This window comes from Crocodylus siamensis, chromosome 2, assembly GCF_052110815.1.
Source record: "Crocodylus siamensis isolate JL-2025a chromosome 2, ASM5211081v1, whole genome shotgun sequence".
Lineage (NCBI taxonomy): Eukaryota > Metazoa > Chordata > Crocodylia > Crocodylidae > Crocodylus > Crocodylus siamensis.
The window spans coordinates 285,121,554-285,147,282 of NC_143396.1; the positions used below are offsets into that span (position 1 = coordinate 285,121,554).

The 25,729-nt window shown below is 47.8% G+C and overlaps 1 protein-coding gene across 2 annotated transcripts in view; it reads right to left on the bottom strand.

The window, feature by feature from the left end:
- Positions 1-416: 416 nt before the first annotated feature.
- ARMH4 (armadillo like helical domain containing 4) overlaps positions 417-25,729 on the bottom strand; it is a 138,491-nt gene continuing 113,178 nt past the window's right edge. Inside the window, exons 6-8 of one of the 2 annotated variants that reach the window (XM_090034276.1) lie at positions 15,666-15,697; positions 7,174-7,308; positions 417-6,930 (exon numbers count right to left, since the gene is read on the bottom strand). In XM_090034276.1, coding sequence (XP_089890402.1) covers positions 6,865-6,930; positions 7,174-7,308; positions 15,666-15,697 — 233 coding nt within the window. In that variant the 3' untranslated portion in view covers positions 417-6,864. Of the gene's footprint in view, positions 6,934-7,173; positions 7,309-15,665; positions 15,698-25,729 lie in introns of both variants that reach the window. The other variant, XM_090034277.1, reaches the window with a different exon arrangement.

Here is a 25,729-nt window from a genome sequence, read left to right on the forward strand (position 1 = left end):
ATGACAATTTCTAATCCTAAGCACTCTCACCTATTTTTATGTGATCAAATAGCACATGCGCAATACTGGCTTTATGTTGGGGTGATGAACAGGCGAAGATCTGGTTATCTGCCAGCCCCTGACATTGTGTGTGTAGTGAACGCTTATGTATGCAACAGCAGACTGATTTAGAAACCAGTCTGCATATTTTTCTGTTCCCTTGGAAAAACTTCTGATTCCTCTTCTGTTTGTACAAAACTTTTGTCTTTTTCTTTATCACCATTCGTGTGTGTGTTACTCACGCTAGGCCTGTCTTCTTTATATAAGAACATAAGAAGTGCCATACTGGGTCAGATCAATGGTCCATCTAGCCCAGCACCTCATCTAGTCCCTTTTCAAACCTGGCTGTACTATCTGTTTCTATGACCTCCTGTGGCCAAGAGTTCCACAAATTAACTGCGTGCCTCATAAAAAAGTACTTTCTGTTTTTAGCTTTAAACCTATCTCCTACTAATTCCATTGGGTTCCCCCAGCTCTGATATTCCAGGACTTGGTGAATAACAATTCCCTATCCACTTTGTCCACACCCTTTATGATTTCATAGACTAGTTTCCAACTGTGGCAAGTAGTAAACGCTTGAGCAGAAGAGTATGCGAAGGGAGCACACCTAGACGTATCCATCCCTGTATCCATCGCTTATCAGGCCCTCCCTGGCATTAACCATCTTCAAGAAATATTTGTTGAATCTAGGACTCCCAAAATGCAGCACAAATATTGCTTAGTCCGAGAAACAATTCTGCCTAAACTCTTAGCAGATCTATTAAATGAAGGGGATAAAGAAAGCAAAGCACAGCTTGCATCTCAAAATATGCTTACAAGACTCATGCAAAGACAGTGGACTCGACAGACCAAAAATCAGGCATGTGAGGCAAATAAAGTTAGATATGATGGACAGCTTTTATTTTCCAATTGTTTAAATTAACAAAGTGCTACATTCCATAGTTACAGTATGAGTAGTTGTTCTTGTTCAGGATATAAAACCACGATAAAGCACAAGGGACTGCTGTTAGCACTCTATGGAAGCAGTGCAGTCCAAAAAAACCTCACTGGAGGTGACCGTCGGGCATTATTGACATTTGAAAATCAGCAGCTGTACAGTGAAGGTACATTTTGCCATTACAGGAATCGCACATCAAGCAGGCTTGGCCCTCTCGCTTGAAATGAAGCTCTGAATGTTGAGACTATTTGGCGATGCCTACACTACATTCTGGCATGTGATACCATGAAATTTGAAACGGGGCATCTGCTGGATAACAGAAGCCAGCTACTTGCCCTGTGCTGAGTTGAGAGACTGTTATTGCTGCAGCAAAGTAGTCATTGTAGCTGTGCCTTTGTAGCGTGAGGGTTGAGGTCGCACTGTCATGAGATGCCCCAAATGTTCAGGGCTTCTAGCTCACCTGTGCAACATTCAAATGTTGTGTTTGCAGGTGCAGAGCAAGTTCGGTTGTTGTTTAGTGTTAAAATATATGCATTAAAAAAATGGTTTGCTTGTTTGATGAGTGCGCCAGTTTTGTTGCGTACCAACAAAATTGAGTCTTTGAACAACTGGAAGTTTCAGCTCTTTCGAGACATTCCCCCCAGCATAGTCTCCCCTTAAATTGTTTCAAGTGAATTAATCCAGCTTCTAGCAAAACCGGTGTTGCTGCTTGGAAAGTAACTTTGGACTGGAATAACTAGGGTAATTCTAGAGTTACACAAGCACTCACAATTCTAGAGCTAATACATGCCAATGAGCACTGATTTCCAAGGATGTGTACAATTATCATTTGATCCTTGTGACTTCACAGCACAGAAGCTAAAGCATTGGTCTTGGAAACTTGGGGGGTGGAGGGGAGGGATGGGGTCCCTTTTATAGGCTAACTGACCTCCTTTTGGGGTTGAACTAGATGACCCTGGAGGTCCCTTCCAACTCTATGATTCGATGATAGTCAATTGGTCCTATCAGGCTACCTTTAAGTGGCTGCTCCAATGGCTACTGGTTTTAAACCAGGCCCTACATATACATAGACCAGGAGTTTAATGATTGGTGTGCCTCTGGGATCTGTTCCAACTTCCATTAACTTCATGCAGCACTGGATTGCACTATGCCTGCTTTTAAAGGGGTTCCATGACTGGAGACCCCAACATGGACCGGATTGTCCCCTTCGCTCCAGTTTGGAGGGGAGCTGGATCAGAAGTTCGGAGGGGCGGGTGGGCCCTGCAGCTGGCTCCTCAAAAGAGATGGTCACTGTCCAAGCACTATGCTCCAAGCACCTACCTAAACTGGTGCCACTAAAATACACATGAACGTATACTCCGTGCTTGTAGAATCAGGCATTTCTGAGCTATATCTCCATTTCCCAACCCCCTGGTTACTTCCTATAGCCATCTGCACAGAGGGTACAATATGTCTCCATAATAGACCATGCATAGTAGACCAGCCTTTACCCATAAGCACCAGGGGTGGAACATCTCCTTTAACTGAAATCCTACCTTGGCCATTTATGCCACACCCTTCCTGTTACTTAACCCCCGGGATAGCAGTACTTGATTATCAGACCTGCCTCAAACTCAATCCTTTTCTACAGCACCATGTTTAACCTAATGGGTCTGCAGGGGCAGAGCAAATAATGTCAGCGCTCTTACTGGGCTGGGCTGGGCTTTCCAACCTACTCTCACTGCCCAGAGGAGATAACAAGAGCTGCTTCGTTTACATGCACCACCACTGTTTCCCTGGGCAAAGTTCCCTTTAATGCCTCATGTGGTTAACTACATTAGAACAAAGGAGGAATTACTGTCACCGTAAAAAGCTTGTCTACCTCCAGCTTTTGAGCACAATGAAAGGCCATGGCATCACCCTCCTGGTTTTTTCATTCCATCAAGCTGACAGCTCTAACTGAAGAGCGTTTACCTGGCTTTCGGTGCTGCCAAAGCAGTGTTATTCATGCCCCTGGGCTCCCCAGTGCGGCCTCCTCTCCTGCTTTATCAAGAGAGGCTACAATTTAATGGAAATCTTGCATCTTCATTCATTCAGATACTGACTGGAACCCACACGGCCACTACACCTTGTGTAAGTGAACCAGGACTAACCAGAACAGCCCATCGTGGCTGTTATTGCAGAAAGCCCTGCTCTTATCTGTTTGGGTCTCCCCAATTGAAACAAATTTCTCTTTCCTCTCCTGTCCCATTTCTGAGATCAGCTCAGATTGGTCTTCTTTGGCCCAGTGACTAACTTGCTACTTGTAAGACCTGCCCACTGCCTTGGAGGGCTCAGTGCTCTTTACGAAGACTTTCTCCTTTGAGCTGGAAGAATGGTTCCCTGCAGAGTTTCCTGCTGTGAAGATGTTGATCGAGCTGGGTGAAAGTCACTTGGTTTTGTTTCTTATCAGAAGACCCTACCATAAGAACCATCACTTCTGCAAAGAGCCCAAAGGCAATGATCTCACCACTGCTCACAGCTTAACTATGGTGGGGTGTTGGCCAGTAAAGTTTCCCAGTTTGTTAAGGCAGCGACACCTCTAAACATTACACTCCCCAAGACATTTCAGAGACAGAAGCCAATGGGGGAGGATTGATTATCCCGGCGTGGGCTAAGCCTAGTTTTGAGGAGAGGAAGAAACTTTTAAGTGTCTGTTAAAAAAAGAAGCACCTTGTATTTGAGGAAGTGCATTTAAATAGCAGTGATATGTTAGGGCTGGGCAGGATCCTTGGCATCCAGACTCTATGGACAACATGCAGCTAGCTGTGAGGGGCAGAACGACAAGTGAAAGAACGATCAGGTGATTGCTGCCAGGCTCCTGCCTGCTGGGAAGGCATCTGGAGCCACCTAGCAAGGGAGGCAGATCAAAATCTTCCAGTGGGAAAGGAAGACATGAGCCCCTCTTGGGAGAGGTTCTGGGATGAAGAGGCTCTTCAGGAAGACACTGGCATGCTGGAGGAGCTGGACGCTGCTTGGCTTTGATTCCCCACTGTTTCCCAAGCGTCTGATGTGAGAAGGACTTGGTGGACCCATGCACAGTTGTCAGACTGGAAGACTTGCATCAGCAGAAGCATTTCTAGTTGCCCTTATTTGTTCTCAAGGGAAGTCACTATAGTCTAGGGAAGGTATGGTGGCTTTGAGGGATAAACTCTACCATTTGTTGTTATTCATCGCCATATCCAGGTATGGCATACTGCAAACCACTGAGCCTCCTCGTCCACAGTAAGACCTGATGCCCTCTCAGAGAACAGGCCCATTTTTATCTCCATGCTCTATCTACCCACTGGTTCACGCATAAGCTATTTTTTCTTTGTCAAGTCAGATCTTCAAAGCATAGCCTCTGTCTTGCCTGCATGTGCAGCGTCCTCGTGCTCTCAGCTGTGCCTGCAGACGATAGAATGCATTCACTCAAAAGATAGTGGTTTGCACTGAGTGGGAGCATGGCCATGGAAATAGGGCAAGGCATCTTTGTCTCCCTAGCTGCTGTACCTGACAGGAGCCCTGAGGCTTAAACTCAGGTCTTCCAGGCTTGTGGGGTGAAGGCCTGGGCTGCAGTGCCACCAAGCATCCAGCTGGGTGCTGGACCCAGCCCAGCTTGGGCCCTCTTGTGAGGCTCCCGATGTGGGAACATGTGACAGGGGCACCAATGGAAACCACATGCCTTCTTTGATGGGAGGGCTGTGAAAACCCTCTGACTTCTCATGGGGCCCTTGTCTTGGCAACAGTGTTTACAGACCTGCTATATGGGACCCTCCTGCTTTGCTCCAGCCTCGCCCTCTGGCTTAGACCCTAGTACCTCATTTTTGCATGCCCTATTTTGTGTTTTGAATGCTCTGGCTCCTGACTTCCAGCCCAGGCTTGACTACAGACCCATCCTGACCCCCAGCGTGATCCCTTGTACTTGGACCGATACCTGATATTGTGACCCTTGGCTTCTGATATTACTGACCCTTGGATACTGAGCATCCACATCTGGGTGGTACCCAGGACAGTACCATCCTTTAGGGCCCTTCACAGATGTAACTTAGACTAAGTGCCCTCAGCAAGTCGTGGGAAAGATGGATTAAAATCTCCCTTCTTCCCACTTCCCAATTTTCCTGTGTGCTCCTGGGGTACATAGCTGCAACGACTGCTGTGTCTGATCTCGGCAATCAGCCAGTCCTTTTCACCTTTACAAAGAATTGTATCAGACCCTAGCTGTTCCTCAAGCACTTATCTCTTGTACTTTTTTCAATGACATTGAGAGATTTAGCTAGATAAATGAGCAGCTTGACCATATCGAACTAATCTTGCCTCTTCTACTCATAGTGGTCAAGATTCCCTGTCTTGGAAAAATGGATTTTGCATAAATGTAAGATTAAGCTGTCCTCTCCCTACTCGTTCAGCCAAGAAAATAAGGGCCTTCGGGGCATTTCCGATTTGGTTTTTTTTTCCCTTTAACATTCTTGGTTGAATGGCAACATCTCTCTTCTGTTCCGGTCCAGAAACATGCTCTCCTCACTCACTGGGCCCTTTTGAAATCTCCTATCCACATCAGTACTGCTTGTTCTGGTTAACAAAACAGGCCCCAGCAGCCATTTCAATGGCTTCCTCCTCCTAGCTCAGCCACACTCCCATCTGGAGTCACTTGTGCTGAAGCCTTGACGCCTTCCTGTTTCCGTGTCCTGCATCTTTTCTAATCTTTACCCCATGTGGCCACGTAAGCACAAACATGCCAGCAAAGCCCACCATGCCTAGCTATCACCACCTATTCTGCCTACTCTGCCTGCCAGTCCTGACCTCCATTCATACCTATGTGCCTTTGGTACCCCAGCTGTCACTGCCCTCCTTCCTGCAGCCAAACGTATTGCAGCCTCATACGACTATCTGAATTTGGTCCAAAAGCTTACTACCCACTGGTTAATTCTGTGATAGCAGTTACGATCCAGTTATCAGTTGTAAAAAGGGACAAACGCTAGATTAATACTCATGCCACTTAGTGAATACACCCCTGTATAAAAGTGATGACAGATAACCAGTGTCTTCAAACACGCCCTCTAAAAATACAAAGCCTTTTTCTTCTGCCTATTTCTTATTCAAGCTGCACACTGGGGGAGGAAAAAAAAACTAAGAAATTCACTCTACGAGTATCTGAGCATTTGTGTGTTTCTATTTATTGTGCTGAAACATGCTGGTCAAGAATGCACTCAGCCTTTAGGCTGAGAATCAAATTTTGATGGTATTCCCATGTGTTTTCCCCAACCATGAACCATAGCTACCACAAGATTTAAAAAACAAAACAAAACAGGAAATTAGGCAGAGAATGTACAAATGAGTCCATAATTGTGTCAATAATTGTACTCTACCTGGATGCCTCTTTGTTGATGAGGGATATGGTTCAAGTGCATTGTTCGTTAGTTAAGCAGAGCAGCTAATTTTAGCACCGATGAACTCTAGCTCAGGTTATGTAACATTTAAAGTTAGCTAACTGGACAGAGGTCATTTGCAGTTAAGATTTCCATCCCCAATTTAGGTGAGAGCAGCAATTATGATCTGACTACTGTCAGCTGGAACAAAAATATTACACTGTGGTAATAACAAAATAATCGTCCATATGTACCGGCTCCAGCTGTAGCAGTACGGACTCTGCATTATAATGACGTGCTGTGGGTGAATATGAACTCTCACTACTGTAGAAAAACAAACATCATTGCACATTACATTTAGATACAGCATGCTGTTTTTGCCAGGGTGCAGAAACCACTACCAGTGGCTCAGAGTGGCTGATAGCAGTGATGCAGCAGATATTCATTCCTTTTGCTCCCTTCCCTGCCCTCCCCCACCAAAAGAAAAAGTCATTGGATATCACGACAGCACTGCAGTTTGATTCAAAATTCATCTTCAGAGCTGTCAGCTAAGAGCATTACGCGGTCTTGCATGCTGTTAAATTCCCTCTGCTAGGAAAGAAAGAAAAAGGAAAAAAAATACATTAACCGGCTTTTAAATACAAGAGGGAAACTCTGAATTCCTTGCCCTGCCCCCATACCCCCAGTCAACCCAATACGCTCTGGAGTATCAGCACCGTTCAAACCAAACAAAAGCACCTTCACAATCAAACTGGTTTTTACTGTATGGACCACAGTGGTAACAAGAGAGTAGTAGGCAGCAGATCAAGGTTTTCCTTCCAGTAGTTATACCTTTCTTTTATGCCTTTTAGAGCCATTTCTCCTTCGGCGATTCATAATCTTAATGCTGTAGAGTGCTCCCAGGATAAAAAGGGCTCCGGCTATGCCGACCCCCACAGGAACCAGCATCCCAGACATGTACCCTGCCTACAAGAGAAAGAGACAATCACTGCAATACTAAAGAGAAAACCGGTTCACAGCTTTTTCCACCAGCCTAGGGCTGCAGTGCATTTGTATGCTTTTTTTCTTCTACAGCATATTGTATCTGGGGTCACAGCACACCTGGAAAACATAGCTATTTATAGGAACTTTAAAAAAGCAGATTCAAATAAATCCTTTGGCATTTGGATATGCACATTTATTGTGCTACCAGATTGGAGCAGATGAAGTCTAGCATCCTGTCTGCAACAGTGACCAGGAAGAATGCATCTGAGGATGCCGCAGGAGTCCTGCAAAAAGCAAGTGAGGGGCAAAAAATGCTCTGCCCCTCTTCCAACCATTTGTAGAGAAAGCAATACAATTTTCTCTCTTCCCCATCTCTTTGCACGATTGCCAGTCCATGTGGATATCTGTACTGTACTCAGCACTACAGCCCTGGAGGATTAGGACAGGCTAAAGGAGTTCCAGAAAAATGCCAAACCTGCCACACCTCACAGGTATCAAATCCCACCCCACCCCTGCAGAATCAAACCTTGATAGGATCAGGTCCTGCTAGGTTAAAGTCACCATTGGCTTACATGGTCACAGCTGAATTCACCTGTGGATCTGAGTGATGAATTCATCCCCATGACTTTTAAAGGCTGACTGGGAATTTGAGATTGAACAACTTCATTCACTCCAAACCCCAAACCCACCACGTTCCTGAGGCTGCGCCTGAAGAGTCGCAGCTAAAGACTTGGCATTCACTAGCACTTGCCAGTGACAGTGCAGACACTGCCGATGTCCTAAGGAAAAGGAAGAAATGTGGAGCAGAACGGAGGATCCTCAGCTGTGGGACCAGACTCATCATGTGTAAGCACATGAGGAAAATGCTGAGCTGCTAATGGACAACTGTGTGCTGAGCTGGGCACTCCAGCTGCTTCCGTTATGTGCTGTATAATGTGCTGAAAGCTGAGAGACCCTGACACGACGTGTAGCTGAATTGCACAGAAACCAGTGGGCCTGCACTTACCAGAGCTCCACGTTCTGATGGAGCTCCTGCCCTTCCTTTGATACTTGCATCCACTGGTATGTGCCAAATTGGGAAGGTTTCAGATGCACGCTCAGCAAGGACTAACCGGACCCTCCCAGTGACATTGGGAAGGGGTGCCTCTGCGCAGGTTGTGTGCAAGGCTGGGGCAAAGAGCAACAGTCATCCTGGGTGGCTGCAGGTTAGAGCCAGCTCTCACTGCTCTGCTATCTCATGTTCGTATTAAAATGAACGAATATGCTTCTTCACGCCATGATAAAAAGACTGTCACAAAGGTGTTGGAAGGAGCCTCCAAACCATCCATACACCATGAAGGTCTCCATGCTGACTTCAAACACACCAATATGGTATGGGATGTTGGAGACATCATAAAGAATGGAGTATAGGAGCTATGCTTCATGTGAAGAGTGGTCCCAAACCCTGCAGGAAAGAGGGAGCTGACTTCATTTAATAGATTTCATACATTTCACAGACGTTACGGCTGGAAGGGACCCTGAAGATCATCAGGTCCAGCCCCTTACCCCAGGGGCAGGAAGTCAGCTAGGGTCAAAGCAAGATAAGCATTCAAACATTTCTTGAATGAGTCCAAAGTAGGTGCCTGCACCACTTCTGGAGAAAGTCTATTCCAGGCCTTGGGGGGCTCAAACAGTAAATAAGTTTTTCCTTATGTCCAGTCTGAAACAGTCACGGAGGAGTTTATGAACATTGGTCCTTCCTATCCCTTGGGGCGCTCTCAGCTGGAGTTAGTCCAGCCTCTCAGCTGGAGTGGTGCTTGTGAAGATGCTGTATTGCTGACTGGCTTTGTTCACAAATCGGGGGGGGGGAAGGTAAATTCCTAGTCCGATCCCACCCATTTGACTTTGAGCCCAAAGCCTGATTCCTCCAGCTCTGTGCAGGGAAGTGCAGATGTTGTGTCGTTCTCCCCCTCCTCCCCATGTTTTAATGGGTCGGGCAGTTCAAATAAGGCGGTGTTATTGTCCTGGCAGAATTACAGCCTGCTGCTCACCTAAGGAAGGAACAGTCACTGTGAGGAAAGCAGCTAGGATGTGTTGATTTTGGGCCTGAATCCCCAACATGTTTCTGCTCCTTTCTCACCCTTGTACTGGTGAAAACAAAGAGCAGACGCATAATGCACAGTGCTACACCAGTGTAGCTTACTAGGATGTGGTGTAGAGCTATCACGGGGAAGAACAGAGATAAAACAACACTGGCATAAGTTACTTCAGTGTAGATGTGTCTGCTTCTATCCCAGGGTAGCTATTTGCTCAATATAAAGCAGCTCTTACCTGCTCCTCCTCTACCTATTTGTGAGACAGCAGCTATCCTTGAGAGAGCAGTTCTGTCCTGTTTGGAAACTGGTGTGGCTCACTTCAGTGTATAAAACTAGTGTGAGTTATACTGGTGTAAGTGTATTGTGTGTCCAGGACCTACAGTTGTTGTAAATCAGCCTGTCTGCATTGCTTGGGGATTTATAAATTCATCAGCACCCAGTAAATAACAGGGATGTTGGAAATTGATTTTAAATCCTTTAAAAAAAGTAAGACTTGAAGTGCTTTCTCTTGTTTTATTTCCCTGCTTTAAATGAAAAAAGCCACTGTCAACTGCCCTAAAGCTCAATGTGTGCACAAGATGTGCCCACCTGTGCATACGGACAGCTCTGTACCCTTCCCAGTCTGTACATACAAAGGCAAGTGTGAGTATGCACAACTGGTTTACTCATACAAACGCCTGCATGCACAAGGCAGAGGCCTGATGAAGATCTGGGCTTTTCATTGTTAGCCCTCAATCATTCAGAATCACACACTTTCATCCAAGGGAGCCTAAAGGTACAACAAACTTACACACCCGGCTCTTGACCATGATTGCTGTTTTTCCGTATGCCACTAAGTGGATAAAAGCTATTCAGCAAGCATTGCCCTTGGCTTTAGTTGTTTATCTGGAGAATGAAAATAAATGCTTTCACCTAAGAGAGACATAGTGCAAGTGAGAACAGCTTTATCCATTTCTCACATCATAAACTTCATCACTGGCTTTTACAGGAATTGCTTTTCTGCTAGTAATGGCTTTGTCCCTGCATCCCAAGGCTGGAGGGAGGCATTTGTTGTTTGTTTGTACTTGTTACTCTGCACCTAATTGTTTATTACTGCACACCTCACATGAACTCATGGAAATACTCAGCATTAGCATTTGCTTGGAGGGAAGTCAGCTGCCTGCAAAAGGAGGATGGGAAGAAGAGAGCTGAAAGGCTACATTTCAGTGAAATAATGAAGGTGTCTTAATTGGGTGACCTAATTAATACAGCCTGGATGGTTCTATTCCTGGACCTGTGCTGTTGGTGCAGGCCCAGAGGCGAAGCTGAAAATGTTTCCGACAGCATCTGCCCAGTTGTGGTTTCAAGTTCAGAATCAAGTCCATTCTTTGTTTTATTCTCGATTCTCTAGCCATGACCTTGTATTTTACCTGGCAAGTCCTAGAGTTTCCACTCACAACTGGATCAGTGATGTCTCCACAGAATGGCTGATCTTATGGGTCAAATTGTGAGGGAGAGAAGGAGCCAGCTGGCTCCGAGTCGGAGCAGAGGGCTGCCGGTCATGAGCCCGCAGGCCCGAGGCACTAGGCGTGAATACACCTCCCCCAAGGTGTCGGGGAGGGAGGGGCCGGTACTCCCACGGCCAGCATAAAAGAGAGGCCAGGGCCTACAAGCGGGGGCGGCGTAGAATCGGAAGCAGACTGCGGAGGGGATGGAGCCGGACGAAGTGCATTGCGCAGGATGCGAGCAGTTCTGAGTCGCGGCAGGAGCCTTTGGAAGAGGGGTAAGCCCCAGTGGGGCTTTCAAGCCCAGTCGGCCTGCCCTTGCGGGGCATTGGACTGTTGTGTTTCCCTGCCGGGAGCAGCTGGGACCCAGCAGGAGCCGAGTACTGTATAGGCCCTGATATAAGGGCACTAATTGACTGTGGACATTGTAGCTCCTGTAATAGGGGCGTAGCAGCCACAGTGAGCTTAGACTGTAAAAGGGGACAGTACCCAAGCCCTCAAGAGGGGTTCTGCGAGAGCCGGAGAAGGGGGTTTGACCCCACAGACTACAAGGGGCCTCGGAGGACAACGGCTGAGGGCTGAAGCAGTCGCCCCGATCAAGGGAATCCCTTGGCCATCGTATTTGTGTTAACTTTTATATTTCTGTTGTGAACAATCTGAGCGGCCTGCGCATATGTGGCCGGACCGGATAGGCGGACACCACACAGTGGAATGGGTGAGGGTGTAGGGGTGGCGGAGCCCTCAGAAACTCGGGCGCGGCGGGACGCCAAGGAGTCTCATATTTGGACGACACGCGCTGGACATCGGAACCAACTCCATTAACATCAAAGTCATGGCAGGCGAGGCAGGCGCATGTGACACGTCCAGCTCAAGGTGAGCAGACACTCGGTAACCGGTAGATGGCCCCGACGCGGGGAGCCAGTGGCAGCTTACCCCAACACAAATGCCGGTGCCACTCCCTACTTGGGGATCCTGGTGTGTGCATCAGCAGAAAACCCCCCTTGGGAAGCACCCAATCTGTGCAGCCACTGATCTGTCCCAAGCCCACGGGGAAGAGGCTGTGACTGCTCCCCTGGGTCCACAGAGGAGAAGATTGGTAGGTTTACGAGTGTCCACCTGCCGTAGAAGATTTTAAAGAAGCCACACATCTTAGTCCCACATCCTGGTTGCAAGCTGGAAGTGGGACAGAGATCACTGGGGCAAAGAACTTCCCTTAAGACAGCTGGATGAGGAGAAGACAAAGATCCCTCATACACTGCTATGATCTTCAACCACCCCACTGCTGGAGAAGGAGACAAGGGCATCAGTCTAATGACCCATCGCCTGCCCCTCTCCCTGCATTTCCATCACTTCTGTGTGGTCTGGATATCAGACAGAAGGCTCCTTTATGCGCTCCTTTACACTTGGCTCCCAAAGCGGTTCCACCTTCTTCCCAAAAGACTCCCCCCATGCCCACTTCTCACTGGACCTGGCTTCTTAGAGAGCGGACGGGCCAGTGGGAAATGCAGACATGAGGGAATCACCAAGATTTAGTCTGGTTAGCAGAGTAACGCAAGACAGAGAAGTTAACGCCATCATCTGCCTTTATGAGAAGAGAAGGGGCAAACATTCAAACCAGAGCCAAGAGCTCTGAGAAGGAATCTCAACATGAAGAAGGAGTTAGGTGTGGATTTATTTTGCAGAGGGGGTTTTAACAAGGTTTTTAATGAGTTTGTTTTCGATTTGGGGGACGACACCAATGTTTCTAAGAAACAATAGGATAACGGGAGCGTGAAAAATTGGCCACCATGCAGTTCTCATTCCCTGCAAGATGTATGAGTCTGAGAGGAGCTGCTCTGTAAGGAAAAAGCTAGCAGATTTTGGTACTAGAAGCCCAGTCGTAATGTTGTCTGTCTGATCTGGGCACAGTGAGGCAACCTGCTCCCCCCTCCACCCCTCCCAGGACAGGCTCAGTTGCTCTGGCAAAGAGCAATTCTGGCCTGAAATTGGAAAGTGCGCCTGCTTTAGTAACACAGACGGGAAAAGACTGAGGAAGAGGGGCATGCCAGTGGGAGCGGTGAGAGACAAAGACTCGAAGAAGACAGAAGATGACACCCAATGCATGCAGAGGCGGCCTGGGACATCTCTGATGTTAGCAGGTGACACATTTGTGCACACATCTTGCTTATTCAGGGCACTCTTGGTTGGTGTCTGCTTTTTCCCCTTCATCTTGAAAACCATTTTCTCTGCCTTTGAGGCCCTCTCTGAGGACAAACCAGCTGAGTCTCAGGCCAGGAGACTAAAGAAGCACAGACCATTGCTCCCTACTGCAGGCAGAAAAACAACTCAACACAGGACCAGTAAGAAACTCGCCTTGCTTCCCTTCTACTTCCAAGTTTAGGGAAGCAACTACCTTGACCCTTCTCCTGCACCAGAATTGATGCACTGAGGAGCAGGAGAGTGATGGGCAATTTGAACTGCTCATACTCAGGGATCAATGACTCTTCCTCTCTCTGGTTACTGCTTCAGAACAGGAAAACATTTGTTCGGGCCTGCCAAAAGCCCGGTCAAACAAAAAGCTGTGCCTAAAAGCAAAACTATCACCTAATTTACACTGCCTTGGTCTCAGTGTCTTTGTTAGTGATGACATGACAATTTGAATTTCACAGGGCTTGAGAAATGTCAATATTTGCAGCAACATCTCAGAGGCTGTAAGAGTCCCACGGTGCAACTGGTGTAACAAGCCTTCCTAGGTCCACATATAACTGTCTGGTGAAAAAAAATGGAAGAAGCTGCATTGCATTATCTTTTTATTTGTCACACTGCCTCTCTACTCTTGCAGCTCCTCTTGGATGTGGCATCAGGAGCAATTGCGTGGGACACAGACAGCCACCTGGACTTTGATGTGAGAGGGATTCCCAGGCCCCTTTAGAACTGGAAGAGGAGATGCGAAGCAAGTAAAGAAGGCCATCAGAGTATGATTGTGGAACAGGGACATAAGCAATGCAAAGGGAATATGCTGGATTAGTTCAGGGGCAGGCATTAAACTCTGGTTCTGCAACAGTCCCCTCATCCTGCGCTTTCCAGCTGAGTGTGGCTGCACTGAATGGATTACAGCTACAGCAAAGAGAGCTCTAGTCCCAGGCATGTTCCTAGTGATGCTGTACATGGGTCGAAGCTGACCTTTTTGGCTGGTGTAACACAAAGTTGACCCCCTCCTCCAATACTACTCCAGTCCCCTTCCCCTGTCCCCTCTGCTGCTCTGCTTCCTGCCCCATTACTGTGCTGCCTGCCTTCCCCCAGTCTGCTGCATGCCACACACAGTGTCTGTCTGTGCTCCTTGTGGCATATGTGCCCCGGCTGGCCACCCCTGCTGTACATGGTGCGAGAAGTGTTCCAGAGCAAAGCCCCAGGGATCCCTTCCCATTCCTCCATGGAGTTGAGATGGAGAACGAAAGATCCCTTGACCACTGCAGCAAGCAAGAAGGGGAGGAGTGCTCTGTTCCTCCCTCATTCTCTTCATATATTCAGAGAATAAGAGCATAGGAAAGGAATGCTATTTACTCTTTAGTATGTAAGAGCAGGGGGACGGTCATTTGTCTAGTCCCACTGAGCAACTGAGAGCAGCATCAGGCCTACTCCAATTCCTACAAGGAACTCTCCCTGCTGCCAGCAAGTGCTATCAGACACTGGTGGTGTAGCCACACTCCCTTTCCCCTAGCTGTGTTCCCAATTCTCCCATACCCTCCTGTCTAGCCTCAGGGCCCAGGAGCTGACAGCAGTCTGGCACTACCAGCACTACTGATCTGGGAGACTCCTACACTCCAAGGAACTCCCCTACAAGCCAATCAAGCCGACATGCTTCCACTTGCTTTGTGGAGACTGAGAGCAATGATCTGGCAGCACCACAGAAGTGCGACAGACATAGCAGCCATGCTGCATGATTACACAGCGACTCCGGGCCCAGTTCTACCCCAGTAGATAGATTCTGCTCTTGTTTACACTGTGCAGTCAGTCAGTCTCACTGCATTTTTCTGACACAACCTCAGTCACAGCATAAAACATAAGCTTGGGCTCAGCAACATATGGCCCACAGGCTGGATCCACCCTGTTAAGATTTTCAATCCAGCCCATGGTGGCTGGGGGAATTAGTGGCATGTGATGGCAGAGGGCACAGATGGGTGCCCCTGGGGATCTTTCGGCCTGCTGCGTGCTGCTCAACTCGATGCATCCCCGTGCCATGCTCCACCTCTTGTTCACACAGCTGATGCCCCAGCCCTACCTGCTTTCTGCTGTCGCCACCAAACATGTCCCTCAGCATGGCTGTTGGCCACAGAATCTGAATCGGTTGATGGTGATAGAAAATGATGACTGAGAAACAGCAAGGGAGCAGGGAATGATGGAGCAGCAGCAAGGGACTGGCCACCGGCAGCTGTGGCCAGGTCAAAAACTGCAGCCTGCTATTCTTAAAAGTTAATGAACCCTGCACTATCATGTCAAGACAGTACTCTATAGCTTTGCCATTCTCTGCCACTCTGCTCAGTGACAATGCGCCTCTGCTGAGTTGAACAATACTGCAGTAGAAATTCCCAAACAAGCATTATTGGCCCTTTCCCTAGAAAAATTTTTTCTTTTTCCATCGTTAGATACCTAGGAAAAGCCTCAAACCTTTTCTTGGATTGTCACACCAGAGATAATGAACCGCAATTTCACCACCCTCAAGCTCTTTTTTTTTTTTCCTGAAAGTCAAAATGTTTCTGTCATTAAAATAAATTGAGAAAAGCATTAAAGTGCTTCCTACCTTATCTTTCAGCTTTTCCATCCAGCTCCTCACTGAAAAAAAAAAAGAGACAAAACATATCAACTGCAATCATGATACCTTGGTTATATTAATTAGCTACAAGTGATAATGACGGTGTTAACAAATAGACACTAATTAACTTGACGGGTTGATAACATGTTTTCATTAGATTTAATGCTTTCTTGTTTATGAAGTAGACAGAATGCAGCAAACCGGCAAGAGAAACTTTTTCTGAACAATTCAACTTGGGGAGAGAAGAAATCGGCATCTTCCATATTATTCACCCCACCTTGGAGAGAAAGATGGAGAGGAAGATAAAGGATAATGGCTCCAACATTGGCTTTTTCCCCTGCAATAGGAAACCTGAGCACTGAGATGATATTAACTTCTCCACGCAATGTGGCGACTTGCTTCTATCGTATGCTCTCATTTAGGGCTTCTCTTTTCTCTGGAAGGCGTTAAGCTCCTCTTGGTGCCTGCAAATGCCTTTCCACATTAGGTGTAGGCCTAGAGTTTCATTCCTACTGGCCTGGCCCAGGTGCACAGTGTGGTGAGCTTTTCCTTACCCAGGTCTGCAGGATTAGAGCAGGATGATGAATGCTGACCCACAGTCCCTGAGCAGCGAAGGGGGCAAAGTCCAAGTCCGATACACCCTCCCCACCCTCACAATAGCTAGAAAATGGTATTTAGAGGTTTGCTTTTGGGAACTGGCTTGTAGGTAAAGTAAATATGTATTAAAAGAGTGGTCCAGCCCAACAGCAAGGGTTAACTGATTTCTAAAAGCCTGTTTCTGACAGTTCCCTCAAGGCCCAAGGCTGACACAGGCAAGCAGCAGACATGTGGGCTGGGAAGTTGCAGGGGCATACCACGCTGTTCCATAACACGAGATAAAGGACTCTGATGCATTGACCAGGTTACAGTGCCCAACTGCAGGGCCCTTGGGATTTCCAGTTTTGGGGAACAGACCAAATTAAGAGAAGACCAAGAAAGCCCAAATTAAGATGTGTGCATGTGATGGGTTTGTGAAACAAAGGAATATGCTGACAGGACAGAACATGGACAGTATGACAACCACAGAGACCAATGAGCGACGGCCAGTGGTGAAGAGTCATCAGGAGGAGAAAATACTACAAGAGAAGGGATTTCAGAACAGCAATGGGTTCCCAAGAGGGGAACCCGAGGCCACTATGGGCATACCACCAGCCTGTCTCACCCACCCCAGTTGGGGGGGGGGAAGGGACAAGGGGGCCCTCAGCCTCCAACCTCCAGGCTGCTGACATCCGACGTCCAAGAGAGAACCCCGGAGTGAAGCTCGTGTACTGGCCGGACGTCCTTTGAGCCTGTACAGCTCTAGGACTGGTAGGTATAGAATTGTTTGCATTATTATTTGCAAATCGCTGTGTATCAATAAAATTTGCCTATTATCAAATGGAAAAGCCATGGTTGGTCTGAGGATTCAAGTCTCCTCAGAGCAAGGTATTTGAGTCATAAATCCAGTGCTAAGACCCCCCCCTCTCCCCGCGCGCACACTCACACTCACGCCAAGTTCTGCGCCTGGAATGAGTTGTATGCTGCATCTCTCCCCAGCTGATTTTAGGAGCACTATACAGTGTACTCCCCTAGGCACTACCTCAGGCACTCTGCCTGTGTCTGCCCTACAAGGCTAAAATGCCTTGAATGAGCCTGTTCAGCCAGGGGAGCTCTGCACACATGCGTGGTGCTCCACAGAGAAGCCAGGGCACCATTTAGCCCCAAGGTCAGAAAAACCAAAGAGCAGGAAAGGTGTCATGTTCCACTGCATCACCGCAGGGGGGTCAAACATGGCCCACAGGCTGGATCTGACCCATGGAGCTGCTGCATTCAACCTGCCAGACTACCACAAGTTGGGGGTATGGGCAGGGCCTACCACAGCATCCTGGGGACCCAGTGGACATGACCAGCATTGGCAGGGAGCAAGCAAGGGGTGCGACACACCCCTCAGTTGCCTTGCAGCTGCCCAGCCCCCACTATAGCAACCTGCTGCCTGGCTTGTGGCTACTTGCCCTACTGCCACCCTGGTGGCAGCTGCTGCCTCCATCCTGTGCTGTGGGCTGGATCCAACCTGTGAGGAACTGCTATGCTGCAGATCTGGCCTGGGGCCTACAGCATATTTGATGTCCCTGACGTACAGCACTGTGGCTGCTTCCTGAGCTCTGTAAACTTCCAGGAGCAACGATAATGATGAGGATTGTCATATAACAATGATAAAAAGTAAAGGCAAGTCAGAGTCCCAGTCCCTGCCAGCTGTGGCTAACAAAAATGACACTGCTCTCTGGCAATACAAGGGAATGCAGTGCATGCTTGAAAATGCCCTCTGAAGAGTCCCTCAGCAGAAGGTCACCCCCTACCAGTCCTCTTGACCACTAAATGCAGCTCCCCTTTCAAACCTCCATGCCAGTGACCATCTTCTCAGAGATCCTGCTACACAGCCAGCCTCCTTGATAAAGGCACTGCTGAGAAATGCTTCAGGCCTGGACATTTGCTGGAGCAGCAAGTGGAGTGATGCAGTTTTATGCACCTGTCCCCTTGCTACTACACTGCCCCTAGAGCTTCCCGAGTCCAAAATCCCACAAAGGCTCCTCTCAGATTTCTCCAGGGCTGACAGTGTGCAGCTCAGAGTCCCTTGGAGCATTTATTGGAAACAAACTGAAGTGGCCATGAATCCTCATAACAACAAACCTCCAAAATGGCAGTTGGCAAAGTGATGAATTAGACATTTGGGCTGAAATGACAGAGCAGCTAATTCCTGATCCCAGTGTCCCCAGCTGCAAATCACAGCCGCAGGAAGTTTGGATTCTCTCATGACTAGTACGACCTCTATCAAAAGCTATTTCCTGAGCCTATTTCCCATGTCCTCAAATGGAAACTAGCTCCTGTGGTTAGATCTGGAAACAGGTAATGTGGGACTGTCTGACACACAGCTCTTAAAATGAATGCAGTACAGAAGGGGCCTATCCTGAGCTTTGCATATTTTTCCACTGCCATCCTGTTTTTCATCGTTGCTCCTAGGGTGCAGCCCTATTCAGAGCAGGCCTGACAAAGGTGCTGGTGGGGCCACTGAAGTATTCAGCACCCTCTTAGCCCAGGTCATGTCAACACTTCCTCCAGATCATGCTAGGAAGGGCCACAGCAAGACAGAACATACCTCTTCTGCACAAGCTACACCCCCAAATGGAAACAAAGTAGTGGCCCCAGAGTGGCAGTGGGTAAACACCAAGAGCTCTCCATCTGGGGTGTTCTTACTGCCCTGCCATCAGCCCGACACGAGAGCAGTTACACAGCATCTTTTTTCAGGTCTAGCACGCACAGAGTAGGCATGCATGGATGCTCACTCCCCACCACGGCTTGCAATCTCTGCAGACATGCCTTAACCTGTCTCAGACCAGGTCTAAAAGACCAAGTGGTCTGTTCCTACTTACAAGGCTTCTACACTTGAGCATCTACTTTGCTCCCACTGCAGATGGTGGTCTATTGGTAGAAAGAGTCAGAAGCTATAGAAGGAAACCTGCATGCTAGCTCGACTACTTAAAGGAGACCTCGAGGACATTCGCTAGCCTCGCGTGCAACTGAGGAACACCCAATGCACTCTCCGTGGCGCTGCAGAACAACTGGCTAGTTTGGGGCTCTCACAGGAACAGTCTCCTTGAAGATTCATTGATATGACTGAATGTGAGATTTCTGGGACAGTCTTTCATGAGGCATGAATACACACTGTTCCACTTTGCACAAGACATCACTCTGGCACTTCACCAGGTCACTTGGAGAACTTGACAAGTGACTGGGAGTGCACTCTTAAGTTACAAAGGCAACGCAGGTTCTGGGAATCCCCATTTGAGAATTATATGTTGCCTGGAATTAAAATAAAAACCCATGAAATATCATACTCCAAAGTTATGAACTACTTTATGTCATGTACTCTGGCATCAATATCCTGCTATTCTCAATGAACTGAAAATGACTAATAGAAGGGGCACCTTTCATTAATTCTCCCGGCAGTGCTAGATTTGTCTATGTGGCACAGAGACAAAGTGCTTACCCTTTGGGAACTCTGCCATCTTTCTAAATGAACATCTCTCTCACCCAGGTAGGAGGCAATCATGAAGACAGTTCTTTTATCAAGGTTCAGTGATTAAGTATTAAACCATTTTCAAGGATCTCACTTTTTCACAGGGGAATGACACTACAGAGATGATCACAACTTTGGCTGCATGAGTGATATCTTCCCCAGGTGCCTTTAGCTCCCAAATATAATCTGTGATATTTCCTTTACCTAGTTTTTAAAATATATGCAGGTCACCTATTTTCCACTTCAGAATTACAGTCAGCTCAGTTGGGTAACAAGAAGGTAACAAAGCCCTTTTACAGCCCAGTCTAATGATGCCTACTACATTGGAGTGTTATTTTAGGTGGGTGGGCAAACACCTTTAAATCTATCAATCACAAGAGTAGGCTAATTGGGTGGGAAGTAATAAAAGCTAACTGGAAACCTTGTCATGATTCTTGAACTACATCAAGCCAGTTTTAAAGGCTCAGATCACTTTGGCTAATACCATCTTAAAGTCCATAATACATGAACACAGCTCTTTCCATACAAAGGATCCCTTTATCACTTCAAAGTCAATCACCAAGTGTACAAAGGACACACACACACACACACACAACCATGCCTCTCTACCTCTAAAATGCAACCAGAAAGAAAACACATCTCTCTCTTCCCCTGCACAAAGGGGAAGAGATCAATGTTGTATACCTCGACTTTAAAAAAGCCTTCGATCTGGTATCCCACGATCACCTCCTGGCTAAACTGGCTAACTGTGGCCTTGACGTCATCACGATCCGCTGGCTGGGAAACTGGCTCCATGGTAGGACCCAGAGGGTGGTAGTTGACGGGAGCCAATCGTTTTGGTGTGCTGTGACCAGCGGGGTCCCACAAGGCTCTGTCCTAAGGCCAATACTGTTTAACATCTTCATCAATGAAGCGGGCTGGTCAAGTTCGCCACCAACACTAAACTCTGGGGTAAAGTATCCACACCTGAGGACAGGAGGGTGCTCCAGGTGGATCTGGACAGACTCGTGAAGTGGGTGGACGAGAACCTGATGGTGTTCAACACTGAAAAATGCAAGGTTCTCCACCTTGGGAGGAAAAACCTGCACCATGCGTATAGGCTCAGTAGTGCTACGCTGGTTAGCTCTACAGATGAAAGGGACTTGGGGGTCATGATTGACCACAAGATGAACATGAGCCTTCAGTGTGATGCTGTGGCTAGTAAAGCGAGCAAAACTCTGGCTTGCATCCATAGATGCTTCTCAAGCAGATCCTGGGACATCATTCTCCCCTTGTACTCGGCCTTGGTGAGGCTGCAGCTGGAGTACTGCGTCCAGTTTTGGGTTCTGCAATTCAAAAAGGATGTGGAGAAGCTTGACAGAGTCCAGAGAAGAGCCATGAGCATGATCAGAGGTCAGGAAAGCAGACCTTACGACGACAGGCTGAGAGCAATGGGGCTCTTCAGCCTGGAAAAGCACAGGGCTCAGGGATGATCTGATGGCCACCTCTACGTTTATCAGGGGTGCTCATCAGGATCTGGGGGAACGACTATTCACCAGAGCGCCCCAAGGGATGACAAGATCAAACAAACAGTCACAAACTCCACTGTGACCGGTTCAGGCTGGACATAAGAAAGAACTTCTTCACTGTCCAGGCCCCCAAGGTTTGGAACAGACTGCCACCTGAGGCAGTTCAAGCGCCCACTTTGAACGCCTTCAAAAACACATTTGGATGCTTATCTTGATGGGATCCTATGAGACCTGCTGACTTCCTGCCCCTGGGGCGGGGGGCTGGACTCGATGATCCTCTGGGGTCCCTTCCAGCCCAAATGTCTGTGAAATCTATAAAAGTGTGGCAGTTACCTATACATACATACTTGAATTATGTGTGGGAAAAGAAAAGAAGTATTCTGTATCTTACCAAACTGTTCTAACCCTCTAGCACTCCTCCTGATGGGCTGGTAGAGATATACAAAAAGAATCATGTAGGTATAACTTATTTTCTGAAAATACCACCAACTCCTGCCCCTAGGCACTTTCCTAGACCTCAAGTCTGGATTGCTTTGAACTTGAATCCTTTGTAATATTAGATTAGGCCAGTGGTGCTCAGCCTTTGACTAGATTTCATAGACATTAGGGCAGGAAGGGACCTTGGGAGATCATTGAGTCCAGCCCCCTGCCCAAAAGGCAGGAAGTCAGCTGGGGTCATAGGATCCCAGCAAGATAAGCATCCAATTTATTCTTGAAGGTGTTCAATGTAGGTGCTTGAACCACCTCCGCTGGCAGACTGTTCCAGACCTTGGGGGCTCGGACAGTAAAGAAATTCTTCCTTATGTCCAGCCTGAAACGGTCTTGCAGGAGTTTGTGACCGTTCGACCTCGTCATCCCTTGGGGCGCTCTGGTGAACAAACGTTCCCCCAGATCCTGGTGGTCACCCCTGATAAACTTATAGGTGGCCATCAGATCACCCCTGAGCCTGCGCTTTTCCAGGCTAAAGAGTCCCATGGCTCTCAGCCTGTCATCGTAAGATCCGTTCTCCTGCCCTCTGATCATGTGTGTGGCTCTCCTCTGGACTCTCTCCAGCTTCTCCACATCCTTTTTGAATTGTGGAGCCCAAAACTGGACGCAGTACTCCAGCTGCGGCCTCACCAAGGCCGAGTACAAGGGGAGAATGACGTCCTAGGATTTGCTCGAGAAGCATCTATGGATGCAAGCCAGCGTTTTGGTCGCTTTACTAGCCGCAGCATCGCATTGCAGGCTCATGTTCATCTTGTGGTCAATGATGACCCCCAAGTCTCTTTCATCTGTAGTGCTATCCAACGTAGCACTGCCGAGCCTATAAGGAAGCTGCAGGTTTTTCCTCCCAAGGTGGAGAACCTTGCATTTTTCGGTGTTAAACACCATGAGGTTCTTGTCCGCCCATTTGCTGAGCTTGTCCAGGTCAGCCTGGATCACCCGCCTATCTTCTGGCGTGGATGCTTTGCCCCAAAGTTTGGTGTCATCGGCGAACTTGGCCAGTCCACTCCTGACTCCAATGTCCACATCGTTAATGAAGATGTTGAACAGTATGGGTCCCAGGACAGAGCCTTGAGGGACCCCACTGGTCACAGGGCACCACGATGAGTGACTGCCATCAATCACAACCCTCTGGGTCCGACCATGGAGCCAGTTTCCCAGCCAGCGGATCGTGGTGGAGCCAAGGCCACAACTGGGCAGTTTGGCCAAGAGGTGATCATGGGATACCAGATCGAAGGCTTTTTTGAAGTCAAAATATATGACATCAATCTCTTCTCCTCTGTCCAGGTGATAGGTCACCTGGTCATAGAAGGAAATGAGATTGGTCAAACAAGACCTACCCGCAACAAACCCGTGCTGGCTATCCCTTAGGATGTTAGCCTGGGCCAGTCCCTCAAGGATGGCCTCCTTAATAAACTTTTCTAAGATCTTCCCCAGGATAGAAGTCAGGCTAATGGGCCTGTAGTTAGCCGGATCCACTCTCCTCCCTTTCTTGAAGACCAGCACCACATTGGCCTTCTTCCAGTCTTCGGGCAATGTGAAGGGACTAGGGATCTCTGTAAATCATGACATGCCCCCCTGTAGCAACTCCTCTAAATGTTTTTCGTTTCACTGCTTGTCCCCTCCTGCCCTTGATTGGGAGAGGGGCCCCATGGGCCAAGCCATTTGCTACTGATTACTAGGGAAGTAAGAACCATGGTTTAAAATAGGTTACAGTTTTTGCCTCCCTGCCAGCCAGCAGTGAGCAGCAGGGCCACTGGGGCCCCTCTGCCAAACAGCAGCGGGAAGGCAAAAACCGCAGCATATTTAAAATTGCATTTTTGCTTCCCTGGTGATCAGCAGCAAACAGCTTGCATGGCAGGACCCCTCTGCCAAACTGGGGGCAGGAGGGGCAAGTGGTGAAACAAAAAATAATTAAAGGAGGCACTGCAGAGGGTACTTCCTCTGAGATTTATGGAGATCCCTACCTATGACCTGTGGGCCAAATTTGGAGCTGTGGTATCTGGCCTGTGGGGCTCTCCACAGGCCAAGAAATTTAGCAGTGGGAAGATGTGGCAGCATTAATTACTCCCCAGAGCTTTTAAGCAATTAATGCTGTCACTGCCCCCGACACCAAGCTTCTGGGCCCACAAGGAGCTTCATGGTCTGGACGACAGCTGTGTGCACTAGATTGTGTTAGCACAGGGGGTCGCTCTGTGGCTGGATCTGGTGTGCAAACTGACCCCGTGCTAGAACAGACCCACAGACTAACCCCACATGTGAGATCTGATCCACAGACTGGCTCTCTACCTCTCAACTCATCTGGCCCACAGGGCCAGTTAGTTTGAGTACCATTGCATTAAGCAAAGAAAAGAAACAAAAACAACCCCCCCCCCAAAAAAAAACAAAACAACACATTGCCAGACTCCCTCAATTGTGCTGTAACATGTAAAATTAAGAAGAGAAGTAGGATAGCTTTCACTTATGCTTCCAAGGGGAAAAATTACTTGACTCTCCCATTATGTTCCAGTGATTAGAAAAGGAAAGACAAAAAAATCAGCAGCATGGGATAGACACCATCATATGGGAAAATTTTGTCTGAAAGCAAAAACACTTAAAATATTTGGCAGAGCTAAAAAAGGAATTCAGCTACAAAAGTTGTCCTCAAACCTCTGTGTTCTCTCTCTTTTTTTTTTTTTTTATTGTGATTAAGAAAGCTGTAACTGTTCTATCCCAGTTTTTGGTGCCAGATGCAATATGTTTCTGATGATCTTACAATTTTTTATAATCATTTTATAATCCAGAAAAAAATTCTGTGCTTATGTGCAAGGTTTAGCTAAACGTGATACACACACACACACACACACACACACACACACACACACAGAGCCTGTTACAGCTCTAATGATGCTAAATTTGCCTAAATTCAAGTTAAGCACAAAAAACATTTATTATCATCTGATTTTCACAATAATTACATTACAGCAGGGATCTTGTGAATAGAATGACCTACTTCTTTGTAGCAGAACAACAATTGTGCATTTCTAAAGCAGCAATTAACTTAAGACTCTTTGTAATATTTTTTATAGAGAAGGCTGATACTCCCACCGGGAACTGGCTCTTAGACCATTCTAATCCTTACTTCCAAAGAACCTTAATATTGGTTTCATTCTCCTGCAATTTTTAACCAATGCTTCCATATTTACCTGAATCCAAGATGATCTTGAATTTAAAATGACCCCCCAAAATGAGATTCTATATATGAAAAATCTATACGTGTTATAATTTTCCATGTATAGAATCTAATTATTGGAGGACCATCTTAAATTCAACCCACCACCACTACAGTGGTGTAAGCAGTGGCAGGAGGGCAGGTGGTGGGGATCAGGAGGTGGAGGGGCAATAAGGCAGCAAGCAGTGTGGGGAGCAGTTGGGCACAGGCTGTAGGGGCAGACAGCATGCAGGCAGTACAGGGATAGGTTGTGGGGAGGCAGTGAGGCACAAGGCTTGCTCTCTGTCACCTGTCCCCCTTGCTATTTACCCTCCCTTATGCCTGATTCTGTACCCTTGACCCTCTACCTGACCGCCCCTGCCATGGTGCATCAGGCCTCATGCCACTTCTGCCCTGCTCCCTCATCTTCCTTCTCCCACAGCTTCTGTCCCCCACCACTCTTCCCCTTCCCCCTGCTACTTAGTGCTTACCCTTGCTCAGGTGGCAGCAGGCTCTGTCCCTGCTCCAGCACTGTTACTGGGCCAGGTTGGGGCTGTGCTCTGTGCCCTAAGCTGGAGCAGGCACAGAGCCTGCCAGAGCAGGGGCAAGGGGATGGAGGAGGCAATGCAGGGGCAGGCAGCTGGGGAGGGTGGGGAAGGCACCATGGGGCACAGGCACTGGGGTGGAGGGTAAGTGGTAGATAGGAATAAGGAATTTACCCCATCTCTTAGGACCAGTAGCAGTTGCCAAGGACACCCAGCCTTTCCCAGGGTGT